The following is a 15202-nucleotide window of genomic DNA, read 5'->3' on the forward strand; positions in this document are numbered from 1 at the left end:
TCCACACCCAAACCTGTTCAGACCAAGAGTGGTCGTGTTGTTCGACCACCTGAGAGGTTCAAAGACTTTATTGTGGCACATCAGTGAAGTATGGTGGACAGTAATGATGAAAGATTTTGAGATGTTCTGTTCTGTTGTATTAAAAAAAAAAAAAAAAACAGGAAAAGAAAAGACAAGAATGTGGATGATACGTTGTAATCAGAGGTATTTGAAATGTAATGTTTGAACATTGTGAACAAGTTATTCTGTTCTTGTGGTATATTGAAGTGTTGATGAAAAGAAGGTATCACCGCCGACGCGTCTTCACTTTTATTTAAAAAGAAGTTTATTAACAAGTAGAAGAACAGTGTACAAAAAATGCCGAATCCTGAAGCATCCCTGGTGCCAAAGTGAGATCTTCTTCTCAATGGCTCAACACCATGATCATATATACTTTCTAACTCCAAAACTCCACCTTCTCCCAACATAAGGATATAGCTTACCATAATAGGCATTAAGTGTTCAACATTAACATGAACAATCCATGTCTCTGTTAATCTAAACAATTCCTGTAAGTGTTTAACATACACAGTTCATGTCTTGCGTCTATGGACATGAGACAGGATCTAGCCTATAGAGTTTTACGACCTTGCATTCATACTCCGGACGAGTCTAACATAAACTTAAGCAAGGCTCTCACAGGAAAAATGTGAACAACAGGAAAGACATTCTCCTAGGGTACATTTCACAAGAGCCACTCATTATCTAATCTATTACTGTTACTAACTACTACTACTACTGTTACCTAATGCAACATCTTTATATATCTATAAATGTATGTGCGTCTATCTTTCTTATAACATCTACCTTCGATTTGTTTACTTCTAAAGCAAAACATGTCCGTGAAGTAAAGCACCAATTCACACTTTCCTTCAATTCCCAAAAAAGGGCACACATACAAAGAATAAACATAATACATGATATTAAAGCTAAAATTTCAGGTGAATAATACACTACATTCTTATCACAGTAAAGGTAATGTGTTCTTATGCTGCTGCATAGTCAGGGCCATGTTGGTATTAGGGACAGAAACTGAAATATAATTTGTAATTCCAGTGAACAATAAGTTCATGAGTCTGTGTTTATAAGTAATTGTGCAAGCTGTAAGATTACAGTGTTGATACAAGTTAAGTCATAGTTTGCAGTTACATTCTGCAGTGCTTAAGTAGGCTATAGCTTTCATGTTAAGAAAGAGGGATGTAGTATATAGTGCCGCGCACTTATACTAGTGTGATGAGGCTGGAGCAGAGTGAAGTGTGTGCGGCCGGAAGTCTAGGTTAGTAACATGAACGTGAAGGCAGACTAGGCCAGGGATGTCAAACTCAATTTAGTTCAGGGGCCACAAACAGCAGAATTTAATCTCAAGTGGGCCGGACCAGTAAAATAATAGCATAATAACCTTTAAATATATTTTAAAAATTGAGATTTCCCTCTGTTTTAGTACATTAATAAGATGTTTACAGTTACTGAACTATCCTTTTACAAAACATATTATGAACCACCTGAAATTTATTGATAAAAATATGTGCAATTTCAAATTTTCACACTTGACAAATTCATCCTGAGGGCCAGATTGGACCCTCTGCAGGGCCGGTTCTGGCCCACGGGCCGCATGTTTGACACCCCTGGACTAGGCTGTATGCAGTGTCATGTGAGTCAACAATAAAGCCTGCTGTTGTTAAACCAGAGCCTGGAGTTACGGCGTCCAGATATACACCACCCGGTCATCATAAGGTTATTACAGGCAGGTTCTGCTCAGTGATTGGCTGAACCCGGAAACGTCGGCTCTGGAGCTCTGCAGCGGAGAACTCCTCCCACCAGCAGCTGCAGGTTATTCTGATGAGAGGATTTAATGAGGAAGACGCCGAAGAGGTAAGGATCTAATGTTTAATAGTAGTTAACGTTTGCTTATTGGAAAGTTGTTGGTTTGTTATTGTCATGGTCGTTCGCTCTCATTGTTAATTCTCTTCTACCGAGCTGAAATATCGACGGTACTGCCGTGTTTTTAGGTCAGGGTATAACCTCTTAGCCGAGCTGCCTGAACTATGAATGAAAGCATACAAGTTACAAGCTATTTTACGAATTAAAGCATAGTTGAAATCGCGTCGGGTTTGCTCGGGGAGCCTGCAGATGAAAAGCCAAGCTGGTCTAACTCTGGTTAATGAAGCCTGGAGCGTCTGGATCAGTCCGGCCATTTAACAACACTAGCGGAGTTTAATGTCAGATCAGGCTGCTGAGACAGAGGGGGACCCTGCCTGCCTTACTGTGAGACAGCAGAAAACTACGGTACATTTCTCTGATTAACTGTTTTCTTCTTCTGATCGACGATTTTCAATCTCTCTCTCTCTCTCTCTCTCTCTCTCTCTCTCTCTCTCTCTCTCTCTCTCTCTCTCTCTCTCTCTCTCTCTCTCTCTCTCTCTCTCTCTCTCTCTCTCTCCACTCTGTAGGCCTGTCTCGCTCAGCCAAACTAAATGTCTGAACCACCAGCCCGTCTCCTAGTTGATTAACTATTAACATCCCAGCGACATGTGGAAACAAGTTTTAAGCGTTTGTGAGGTGAAGCCCTCGCGGAGAGAAACGTCATTAAAGTAAAGTCAGATCAGCTGTTCACGTGAGATCAGGCTGCAGGGGGGGGGGGGCTCTGAGCAGCATGGAGGTGAATAACAAACATTCAATATTCATAAATAATAAAATCAAGGAGGTATCCTTTAAAATTATACATAAAAGTTACCCAGCCAAAAAAACATTGGAACGTTTCAAACTTGATATTGTATACTCCTGTAACTTCTGTGAATTTTTTGATGAATCCATTGAACATTTATTTTTTCATTGTGTAGGCCTATATTCTCGTATCTTCTGGTTGGATGTACAGCTTGTTTTATTTTTAGGAAAATTTCATATACACAAAAAAAAAAGGTCTGACGGAAAACCGAACTTTGCACTTTTTCTAAAGGAACTATTTCAATATGGCACCGACATCAAGGGACTGAAGTTACAAAAAGCAGCGAAAACCAATCTTATTTTGGACAAGTATTTATCTCTATGATAATATAATTTATTTTTTGCAATTGATACACATATTATCTTTCTTCTTTTTTCTTTTGCTTACCTGGCACAACAGTATTGTCATGTACAGTTCTGTGAATAAAGTCTAAAAAAACAAAACAAAACAAAAAACAAACATTCAGTGAATGACTGAGGTGGAAATAGACGTAGTGTTAATGAAGGAAGACTTCAGGTAGGGCTGCACGATTATGGCCAAAATGATAATCACGATTATTTTGATCAATATTGTAATCACGATTATTAATCACGATTATTCATTATGTTCGGTAAAACATGTCTTTTTATTGCACTTTCTTTTTTAAGAAACATTATGTGGACAAATCTTCACATTGAAACTTAAAATAATCATAAATAATACAATAAAATGTACCCAAGATAAAGGGCAAAAATTAAATATGCCATTGCAAAGTGCAATCATAAAGTGCAAACAAATGAAAAAAATGAAGCCTATGCAGAAAAGGCACACAAGGAACAGGAACATACTACTGTAGTACAGGCCTACAGATTTTTGGCCAGAAACACCAGCCTGTCAACACTTTCTGGTTTCAGAGACGACCGAAGGCAGGTCACTATGTTTCCCCCGGTGCTGAAGACCCTCTCGGAAGGGGCACTTGTTGCAGGTATGCTCAAATATTTTTTGGCCAGCTTTGACAGTCGGGGGTAGACTCGCTGATGTTCCTTCCACCAGTCCAGTGGGTTCTCCTCACTATCAAGGTCAGCACACTGCAGGTAGGACTGAAGCTCAGAGGCTACAGCTTGGTGAGGAGGATGAGCTGGGCTGGCTCTCTTAGTGACCTTGAAGAAGCTCCCCAAGGTCTTCTTTTTCTTGGATGTGCTGGGTGTATCCTCTGCCCTGTCTGCAGTCCCACCATCACTTGGGCCCTGCTCCTTGAAAAGTGCATGGTAAATAAAATATGAATAACAAATTCAAATGAAATTGACATCCACATTCAGAATGTAGATTACAGCACATTAATTACTTTTTAGCACATTTCAATCCACTTAGTTTCTTGAATTTATAATAAATAGTGTATTTATGTATCTACAATTATTACTTACCATGCTCACAGATGCAGCCATCTCAGACACAAGTCTGGCTTGGATTGGTTCTACCCTGTCCTCACTTGCGTATCGCAGCTTGAAACGGGGATCCAGAGCTGAAGCCATGTCGAGCAGCTCTTGTGTCTCGGGATCCTTGTATTTTTCCTCCAGGTAAGTTAGGATTTTTTTCCTGATGGTGTTTGTGAGCTCTGAATCATCATCGTTCACTTTGAGGATGGAGGAACTGAAGAGATGGAGGACTGGCTTCACAAAGGAAACACTGACATACTTCTCACTGGACAGTGCATCTGTAAACTCAGTCAAAGGGTGGAGGGATTTGTGGATGGCTTCGAGGATCTCAGTGTCCTGCCATGATGGGATGAGATGTCTGGACTTTCTGTCAGAAGACAAGACTTGAGAGATGGCCCTCTGCTGCTCCAGGACTCTTTCTATCATTGCCTGTCTTGACCCCCACCTTGTGGGGCATTCTGTCTTCAGCCCATGTTCTGGAAGCTTCAGCTCCTTTTGAGCCCGTGCTAGCTCCTTTTTACGCCTCCAGCTGTAGGAGAAACTGCTCACAAGTTTTTTGCAGATCCCTACTGCACGGTCAATCCGAGGATCTTTCATTGCATTCTCTGTAAAAGAAAATGAGATTCATAATTAAAACAAAACAAAACCTTGCATACATTTTCCTTTTAAATCTTTTGTTTTCATGTGTTGTTTTAAGATTGGATTGAATTGGAAATTGGGAAATTAGTTTGTCCCAACATCACATGAAATAAAAGGCTAAAAACTGTACATAAATAGATACAAATCACCTTAACACACACACAGTAAAATGTTGGTCAGTTAAGATACAGATGTTTTATTTCAATCACTTGTTTATTTATTTATATATTTGTCTGTTATTTTATCTGGTCATTTGTAAAGCAATTTAAATATAAATAAAATGCCTACACATTTGATGACCAAACTCCATCATATTAGCACAGTACCATTCAATTATGTGTTGGCTACTTTTTTTAAATTGTCGTTTTTATTCCTACTCACCAATTGCTAAATGGAGCCTGTGGCCAAAGCACTGGAGCCTCATCCATTTATTTAGAGAAGCTGCCTTGACGACGTTAGATCCATTATCTGTGGTGATGCAGACTTGTCTCTCCTCTTGCAGGCTCCATGAGGCCAGTGCTTCCCGCAGTCCCTGGGCTATAGCTTCTCCTGTGTGATCTTGTGGGAAAAATGACGTCTGCAAGCACCGACTCTTCATTGTAAAATCATCGTCAATATAGTGAATTGTCAGGGACAGGTACGGCTCCATTGTTCTGCTGGACCATAGGTCAGTCATAGTTGCAAAATACTCGACGGCTGTTATTTCCCTCTCTATTTCCCCCCGACGTTTTTCATACAGTGCAGGTAATGCCACTTTGGAAAAATAATTGCGCGAGGGGATCACATACTTCTTGTCCAGTGTTTTGACCATGCTTTTGAAGCCTTCGTTGTTCACTGTGTTTATTGGACACATGTCTTTGGCCAAATAAAACGTTATGGCATCCGTTATTTCTGCATGTCTTTGAGAGGTGGAGGGATACGGCGTCGCCCGGTGCAGGGTTGCCGTTATTGTTGTCTGGGCTGGCGCTGAACACTGACGGGGATTTTGTGGGCCAGCGTTAGCTTTAGCCTTCATGCATTCATCATATTTGGGTTTGTGGTGTTTTTTCAGGTGGTTGAACAAGTTTGTTGTATTGCCCTGTGGCGCAGATACAACTCTGCGGCACTCTTTGCACAGGACCGCCTTCTGGTCAGCATCACTTTCCGCGAAACCAAAAAACCTCCACACAATGGAAGTGGAGCCCTTACGAGGCACAAGCTGCTCCTCACCTCCAGATGCTGCTCCCGACATCGCGTCTCACACTCTCTCATGCGTCTCACACCAGCTCTCACACTGTTATATCATTTGAGGCTGCCGCTGCTGCAGGGTTTGCTCGCTTGCAGTTTAGGCAGCTTAATGAAGCCCTAACCTTTCGGTCGCCCCCTGGTGGTCGGCTGACTATTGGGTTGAGAAAATGCTTGATTTGATATGCAACAGAGCCCTCTTTTTAAATGTTAAAATCGCCGACGATCATCTTAATTTAATCGTGGCAGCCAAAATCGTGATCGTGATTAAAATTTGATTAATTGTGCAGCCCTAACTTCAGGTTAGTGGAATGTAACTGCGCAATGTTATAATTTCCCGTAAATGCAAAATCAATCATATGCAAATTAGCCATGTGTGCGGAGAGAAATGTCATTAAAGCAAAGACGGTTTATAAACCAAGACCTTTCATGACGAGTCAGCTTCCTGTATGATGTCACGTGGGCTTCTGCACGGCCACGCCCCTTTAGGGAGACCAGAGGCAGCTTGGAGTGTATTGATTCCTATGGGACAGTTTAACGTGAACACCGATTATGGTCTGTCCTTTCTCCCCACGGTCACTGAAGCAAATTTTGGACTCATTTTTCACAAGCCACATCTCTTCTGAACAATTTGACACCAAAATGGTAATTTTCAGACGGAGAGATCCGGAGAAAATCCACTTTGTTCCAGACCTGTCTCTGTCTCTACGACACACTCTCGCCAGATTTGGCACAGATCTCCTAGGCAACGTCAAACAAACGGCCGCGAACTCCCGTGAAAATGATTTAAATTATTTTCGTCATGCTAAATATTACTGTTAGTAGTGTAAATATTTAATGTTATCATAAGAAAATATAAACATCTCACTTTCATCTACCTACAGATTGTATAAATCCACACACACGTTCACAGACGAGGTGGTGACGGTTGGCCACGCCCATTTAGAGAGACAGGAAGTGAAACCGACGGTTGGCCACGCCCACTTAGAGAGACAGGAAGTGAAACTGACGGTTGGTCACGCCCACTTAGAGAGACAGGAAGTGAAACTGACGGTTGGCCACGCCCACTTAGAGAGACAGGAAGTGAAACTGACGGTTGGCCACGCCCACTTAGAGAGACAGGAAGTGAAACTGACGGTTGGCCACGCCCATTTAGAGAGACAGGAAGTGAAACTGACGGTTGGCCACGCCCATTTAGAGAGACAGGAAGTGTATACCATTTCATATCATTGGAGCAGCCGCTCATGGAGTATCTTTCCATTTATTGAATATCTTTGATTAAAGTAACGTCGGGTCAGCTGGTTCACATGAGATCAGGCTGCAGAGAGGAGGGAGGGGAGACTGAGCAACATGGAGGTGAATGAAGAAATAACATGTCGTTTTCTGATGATCAAACATTCAGGGAATGATCGAGGTGGAAATGGACGTTGTGTTAATGAGGGTTAACTTCAGGTTTGTGGGCTGAGCTTGTGCAGGTTTATTTAATTTGCTGTAAATGCTGCAATGATTGTATGCAAATGCCATGTGATTATGTTGAGAAAAAAACAGCATTGAGCCAGTCCTCCTTATTTTTCCTGATCAAATGCTTCATCCGTTTGTGTAAACTAGTCTGGTGTCTAGTCTAGTCCAGTTGACCTGATTTAAACGTGTTTAATGTTGAGAGAGAATGTCTGATGTGAGTTTGGCACATCAGTTTGGCTATAGCTCACTCAACAGTTTCAATGTTCAAATGAATGTGAATGCAACATGGTAATTAATAAAGCTTGTTTAAAGTGTATGTTATTATCTGGACATTATTACAGGAAAGATGACTGAGAAGAGGAGGAGGAGGAGGAGAAAGACTCCTGACCAGGATGCACTGGAACATGTTGTTCAAGGAGAGGATAAAGCCTTCCTAGAGGTAAGGTTTATTAACAAGTATAAAAGGTACATTTTTCATCCAATATATTAATGTTTGTTTCTCCTAGTGTAGTCACCTTAAAGGGATAGTCAAACATTTTGGTAAATTCGCATATTGCCATATTCCCTATAGTCATAGCTGTAGGTTCATTACCTTAATTGCTAGTGCATGTTCTGAAATCCACGGGCAGAGATGAGGCACACCGTACCTATGCTCTGGTGGACAAGTTGTGACCTGCACATTCTCCATGATATGAAATAATCAAGTAACATTACGACACAGAGTTGTTTACGAGGCAAATGCAGCCGAAACTTTATTCCAGACATGACTGCTGGGTGGAGGGATTTTAAAATGGAGGTGAAGCAGCCAGCCAAATACACATAGGTCATTAAACTGTTTTCCACTGTACTTAAAAATTGCCAAACTAACACATGAAATGTAACCATTAAGGAGAAATGTTAAGTTTAGTTTGACGTTTTGCATTAGTTCTGTCCGTGACGTCACAGGGTTGGTTGCCTGCGTTGGCTGACAGCCACAGACAGTGAAAGTGAAGGACATAGCTACAGACAGAGACGGTAAAACATGAAACTGTGGAGGCACTGGATTAGAAGAGACTCAGAGGAGACCTCTACTGTGTTGCTCCTTCTGTGACAACTAGTTTTACTGTGTTAAAAACTAGAAAAAAACTTCTGTTTTCTTTAACTGCCCCTAATAAGGAGCCGCCGCAGCGGTGGAGCTGTTAAGACTCCTCTGCTGATCTCAGTGTGATCATTTCTTACAGCATGTTTACATCCAGTCTGGAGACAGGCTGGACCCTCTGGTCCCACACCGAGGAGCCTTCACAACCTCACACACACACAGCAGCGATCTGATGGCATCTGATGACATCGGTAACAGTAATAGCGCCCATCACCATAAAATAAGAAGGGAAAATGACTTCAAAATCTCTGATCTCATCCTCCACACCCAGCCCTCAGCAGAAGACTATTCAAACAATAAATATGTCTTACCTTTACTCCAGGTGTCCAAATCAGTCAGCAGCAGCAGTCATCCAGCTCCATTATTCCCTTTTACATCACGTTCCTCGCGGCCAGCGCGTTTCATTCATTTGCATTGTGTTGAAAAAAGTTTTTTTTAGTGGCAGCAACAGCCGTGTTTCTGATCAACCGGACCTGTGTTGTCCGGTTCCACCGCGTTGTTTTCTCCCGGTGCAACGTTACTTCCACACGGACACGGTCTGCGGTGTGTCTGGTCCTCTGGACCGTGGTCTGGACTCGGTACCGGCAGCGGAGAGGCTCCACCGTCTCCTCTGTCAGCCTCTCCTGTCAGGAGCTGAAGCTAAAGCTAACGTTAGCTGAAACCTTTTCTTTTCTTTTTTTCAACACAATGCAAATGAATGAAACGCGCTGGCAGCGAGGAACGTGATGTAAAAGGGAATAATTGGTGGATTATTAAACAGTTGGAGCTGGATGACTGCTGCTGCTGACTGATGTGGACACCTGGAGTAAAGGTAAGACATATTTATTGTTTGAATATGAAACATTCAGTTTGAATAATGTTGAATGTTGTTAACTACCTGACACAGCAGAGGACAGTCCCCTCCCCCACCTTTCATGTTGATCAGGCAGCAAACTGTGCTGTGTGTCAGATGTTCACCTGACACACCTGAACTATGAGGACACCTTTCTTGCTGAGGGCTGGGTGTGGAGGATGAGATCAGAGATTTTGAAGTCATTTTCCCTTCTTATTTTATGGTGATGGGCGCTATTACTGTTGATACCGATGTTATCAGATGCCATCAGATCGCTGCTGTGTGTGTGTGTGTGTGTGTGTGTGTGTGGTTGTGAAGGCTCCTCGGTGTGGGACCAGAGGGTCCAGTCTCTCTCCCCGCGGTGACCGATGCTTATCACGGTGTGAACGTGGGCCGGTCGGGGGAGGACGGGCTGAGGCAGAGAAACTGAAAACTGTCGGAGTAACGTCAGGTTGTTGTTGGTTGATCCGGTGAATGGTCAACTTTCAGAGTTGATCAGAAGTTTCCTGTGGATCACATCCAGACTGGATGTAAACATGCTGTAAGAAATGATCACATCGTGATCAGCAGAGGAGTCTTAACAGCTCCACCGCTGCTGTGGCTCCTTATTAGGGGCAGTTAATGAAAACAGAAGTTTTTTTCTAGTTTTTAACACAGTAAAACTAGTTGTCACAGAAGGAGCAACACAGTAGAGGTCTCCTCTGAGTCTCTTCTAATCCAGTGCCTCCACAGTTTCATGTTTTACCGTCTCTGTCTGTAGCTATGTCCTTCACTTTCACTGTCTGTGGCTGTCAGCCAGCCGAGGCAACCAACACCGTGACGTCACGGACAGTCGAACGACAAGATGGCTGCGCCCTAGCTAAAAAATGCAATTTTTAACATTTTCTCCTAAATGCTTGTGTTTCATGTGTTAGTTTGTCTAATTTTAAGCACACTGGGAATCCATTTAATGAATTATGTTAAATTGGCTGGCTGCTTCATTTCCACTTTAAAAGTGCAAGTAGTTCATAGTATTTGCTTCATGTGTTGTAATGTCACATAATTATACATGATTATCTCATAGCGTGGTGAATGTGCAGGTAACAACTTGTCCACCAGAGCATTTTGGAGTTGTTAGATTGCGTATTTGAGGAAAGTGGAAGGTACCATGTACCTCGTCTCTGCCCCGCCGATCTCAAACCAGCTTGCAGAGACAAAGGTAACAAACCTACTCCTAAGACTATATGGATTGTGGCAATAGGCAAATATTGAACTATCCCTTTAAAATTGTAGCCTGGTGTAAAAGTAAAGAATTAAGAAGTTAGTTTCTAATAAAAGTAGCTGAAAAAACACAAAGGCTATTAATACTGAGAGTAATTGATTCAATAAAGAATAGTTAATTGAAAGGCACATGGATAGTGGAAACAGACCATAGAGCATCAAGAGGGGGAAGCACACGACACGTCATCCACTTGAGGATGAGGGTGGATGATGTGTGCCAACCCCCTACCCCACATTCACACACAGCGGTTCACATGCTAACATCATTATCCTCATTATCTAAGAAGTTTTTTTTAATCCACCAACACTTTCTGAAATATCAAAGGAAACCAATTCTGTAAAAAAAAAGAAGAAGTAGTAAACCAGCCCCTGAAAATCTTAAAATGGCTCCGAACTGCTTGTGTAACTTCATCCAAGCCTCCTGCAATCACCACAATTGAAACACTACATTTCCTCTGTCCAATTTCAGGAACCCTGTGAAGCACCATGTGACCTGAAGGCTGAAGGCCAATGAAAGCGAGGCAGCACCAGAAAAGGCAAGTTGTGCTTTGTACCTTCACAGTTACTTGCTTTAATATGTTAGAAATGCTTTGGATCCTTCAGGTCTTTATTGTAGTACTGACATTTCTGCAGTAAACATGGCGGTGTCATTACTGATGATTTTTGGAATGAAAGAGTATTGTTTCTGCTTAAAGTAATCTCAGATTTGTTATTGTCATTCTCACACACACACACACACACACACATACAGGAAGCTGCTGGTGGAAGTGATGACCGGATGATGGGTCGGTTCCAATCCTGCAACATGGAAGGATAACTCTGTAAGTTGACTGTACTCTTGTGATGACATGCTTTTACGTCCAATCATAAATCTGCTCACGAGTCCATACACTGTTGAATGTTGTTAACTACCTGACACAGCGCAGGACTGTGAGGACACAGGCTGTGTTCGAAACCACATACTCCATACTACATACTTCCATACTGCATACTTCCATACTAATCGATCATACAGTATGCAGAGCGTTCACACTGCTGCGTACTATGATAACCCACAATGCATTTCGCCCCTGCCCGAGCCGAAATCAGCCGCCCTGAAGCTGATTTCACTTAAAGGGATAGTTCAACATTTTGGCAAATTGGCCCATTGCCATAATCGCTATAGTCATAGCAGTAGGTTCATTACCTTTAATTGTAGGTGTAAGCTATTTTCAGTACGGCGGAGGTAAATACAGGGTAAATACGGAGACTGCTTGCTGAAAAACTGTCCCTGAACACAACGCGCATCAGCGGTTTTGTATGAATTTACCTCGAAAACGGCTCTGTTTCGTATCGTTCCGTCATTATCTCATAGCGTGGTGGTTGTGCAGCTCACAACTTGTCTACAAAAGCGCTGTGGAGTTTTGGGATTTTGTATTTGATGAGTTTAATGAGGGAAACCAAGAAATTCCGTTAGCCTTCATAGCGTAGCTCTGAGCAGCCAGCTGCTGCGCTCCGCCGTACTGAAAATAGCTTACACCTACAATTAAAGGTAATGAACCTACTGCTATGACTATAGCGATTATGGCAATGGGCCAATTTGCCAAAATGTTGAACTATCCCTTTAAGCTCTAAACTGTGTAAATATATAACTTCAGCAACATTTGAAACATTTTCAGGCGAGAAAGTACTACTTCGTATCCCCATGGTGTTGAAAAAATGACAAAATAACACCTATTTACAATTTTAGTCGGACGAAGTCGGACTTCTCTGGCGTTAGTAAAACCAGCCGTAGTGAGCACTGTACTTCCGGTTTCTGTGTCAAAATAAAGCACCCGTTGCAATTGACCATAAAGAAAGCCGTTACAATGACGTCAGTGCTCTTACTTTATAAACAGGAAGTGAACCTGTCCCCACCCTATTACTCCACCACACACACGCCGGCTGGTTGCAAAGTAGGTATTTAAAGCAGAAGTGAGTGATCCGGTCGTTTTGGCTAATGCTGCGTTCCAGGCAGGCTTTTGAAATCATAAATTACAGCTTCAAGTCACAACTTACGACTTTGTAGCGTTCCAGGCAACCCACTCGTGTTTCTCTGACCTGTTTTACCTGTGAAAGTCACTATAACGGCCACTCGTAACTTCTGACCCGTGAACTCGTACCAGTACGTCTTTTTGTACAGTCTATGTACCAGATCGAACTGGTGCTTGACTTCACAGGTCGGAAAAATACGAGTTTCCTTGAACGCACCATAACAGTCCTCGTCCCTACGTCGCCACATTCACGGCGTCCCTTGGCTGCACACACAGCCCTGCATGCCGTTCTCTCTCCTCATTGGATAAAAACTGTAGGATACGATAAATGTTTTCTCCTGGGCTCAGAGCAGAGCAGAGTGACTGACAGACCCGTGTTTCAGACCAAACACTCTATAGAAGTGATTGCTGTCGGAAGATACAACTATTTAAGACTTATATTAACACAAATATATCACTTACTTCTGCTTTAACAAAATTACTACTCACATTTGTATTGCTGCCCCTCCATTTTTCCTCTCGTCCGCTCGGCTCCTCCTTCTCCGTTCTTTTTTTTTTTTTTTTTTTCGCGGCAAGGAAGAGGCGGTCCTTGACGTCACGTTGCGTTGCATCTTGGGTAGTTTGAGTATGAGTAGTGACCTCATGATGTATACCGAATCTAGTATGCATCCGGGAACTTCTCGCCTACTGCAAATCGCATACTGCGCAGTGTGAACATACTGCATACTCAAATCGTTAGTATGAGTAGTACGAGTAGTAGGAGAAGTATGCGGTTTCGAACACAGCCTGTACAGTGTCCTGCAAGGACAGTCCCCTCCCCCACCTTTCATGGTGATCAGGCAGCAAACTGTGCTGTGTGTCAGATGTTCACCTGACACCTTTCTGACAAAGCCCTCATACTTCACAGATGAGGATGCAGAGGTTGGTTATGGATTATATTAAAGATTATGTTAAAGCAGGGGTCTCCAACACGTTGCTCGCCAGCTACCAGTCGCTCACAGCCCCTTTGCCAGTAGCCAAAGGATTAAAGGGATAGTTCGGGTCTTTTGACATGAATCTATGTGGTGTAGAGTTGTCACGATACCAAAATGAGTAACCACGGTACTATACCAGACAAAGTATCACGGTTCCGGGTAATATCACGATACTGCAACCTTTTTTTATTATTATTATTTTTATGAACTGCAATGTATTTGTACAAGTTATAAATACTTATTAATTAGGCTACTTATAATGTTGTTTGGTGCATGATAAACATAATACTGGTGGAGTAGAAATTAGACTGAAACAAATCTTTTTAAATAAGCAATAAAAAACAAATAAATGAAGTTTATATGGTTGAAAATAAATAACCATTCAGTCTCTTGCACATTAATTTATGTTTAACAAATATAAATAATCAACTTAGGATAAAAAACAAATCCACTGTCGTTAAAAAAAAAAAAACTACTTGACAATATTGCTTCTTCTCCGACATAATAAATCATACAGGACAGAATACAATGAACAGGAACTGATTCCCTGTGAAAACTATATTTTTATGCATTTTCTAGGTGCTTTATACTTGGACATCCTTTAACTCTTTATTCCTCAGCCTGTACACGGAGCATATAGCCTGATATTAGCCAATGAGAAAATAAACAGAGCTAAATTAATTAAGTGCCACTGACGACGACACCGCGGCAGACTCGCTGCTCGGGCCCGGTGCTTCAGCCGTGGTCAGTGTGTTGTCTCGTGTTTGTGAAGCCGTGTGCGCGTCTGGGCCAGACAGAACTTTAGCTCGTTGTTTGTTTTGAAGCGAGTTTCTATGGAAGCGGAGCTGCCTGTCTCAGCCTATGGTCTCAGCTGTCTTCATGGAGTCTGTTCTTGTCGGCATGAACCATGAACAGCCAATCAGAGAACAGACGGGCAGACCCAGCGAGCGGAAACAGCCTATCATATCCCCGGACATCACCAGTTACAGGCAAACAGCCAATCATTCAGCAGCTGTGTAGTTAGGTTGCAGCGGGTGCATTTGGGTTTTGTTTACATGCAGGAAGAAGCCGGGAGGAGAGGAGAGGAGAGGCGGCCGCTATGTAGCGGAAACTGGCGCCGTAGTAGTAATCCACGGTAGTACCGTCGTGTAGAATTTCTAGTATAGTAGGAACCGTTACGTTTTGGCACCGTGGCTACCGTGGGTATCGTGCAACTCTAATGTGGCGTCCCCATCACCAGTTACGTGCTGTGACAGTGACTTTCCCAGCAGAGTTCCGGTCTGGTTTCGGTGCTGACGAATGTAGTCCGGCTAGGTGGCTGGGGTTATGAAAATAAAGCGTTTTTCTTCTCAAAACAATATGCGTTCAAAAGAGTGATACATTTGCATCACAAAACCGTTGTCCACGAAAAAGTCTGACCTCGCAATCGCTTGGCGCTATTTTCTCTCCCTCCGTATCACTACGCGCTGCCGCCTCTAGACGGCTG

The 15202-nt window shown here is 42.5% G+C and overlaps 1 protein-coding gene across 1 annotated transcript; it reads right to left on the reverse strand.

Moving 5' to 3' along the window:
- Positions 1-3603: 3603 nt before the first annotated feature.
- Positions 3604-4602, reverse strand: LOC146965706 (E3 SUMO-protein ligase ZBED1). The gene is made up of 2 exons (XM_085765096.1): positions 4165-4602; positions 3604-3993 (listed from the first exon to the last, which is right to left on the reverse strand). Exons 1-2 carry the CDS (start codon positions 4600-4602, stop codon positions 3604-3606), a joined length of 828 nt encoding a protein of 275 aa, XP_085621222.1.
- Positions 4603-15202: the final 10600 nt, after the last annotated feature.

Source organism: Trachurus japonicus, chromosome 21, assembly GCF_045865225.1.
Source record: "Trachurus japonicus isolate A0001 chromosome 21, Traja_1.0".
Classification (NCBI taxonomy): domain Eukaryota; kingdom Metazoa; phylum Chordata; class Actinopteri; order Carangiformes; family Carangidae; genus Trachurus; species Trachurus japonicus.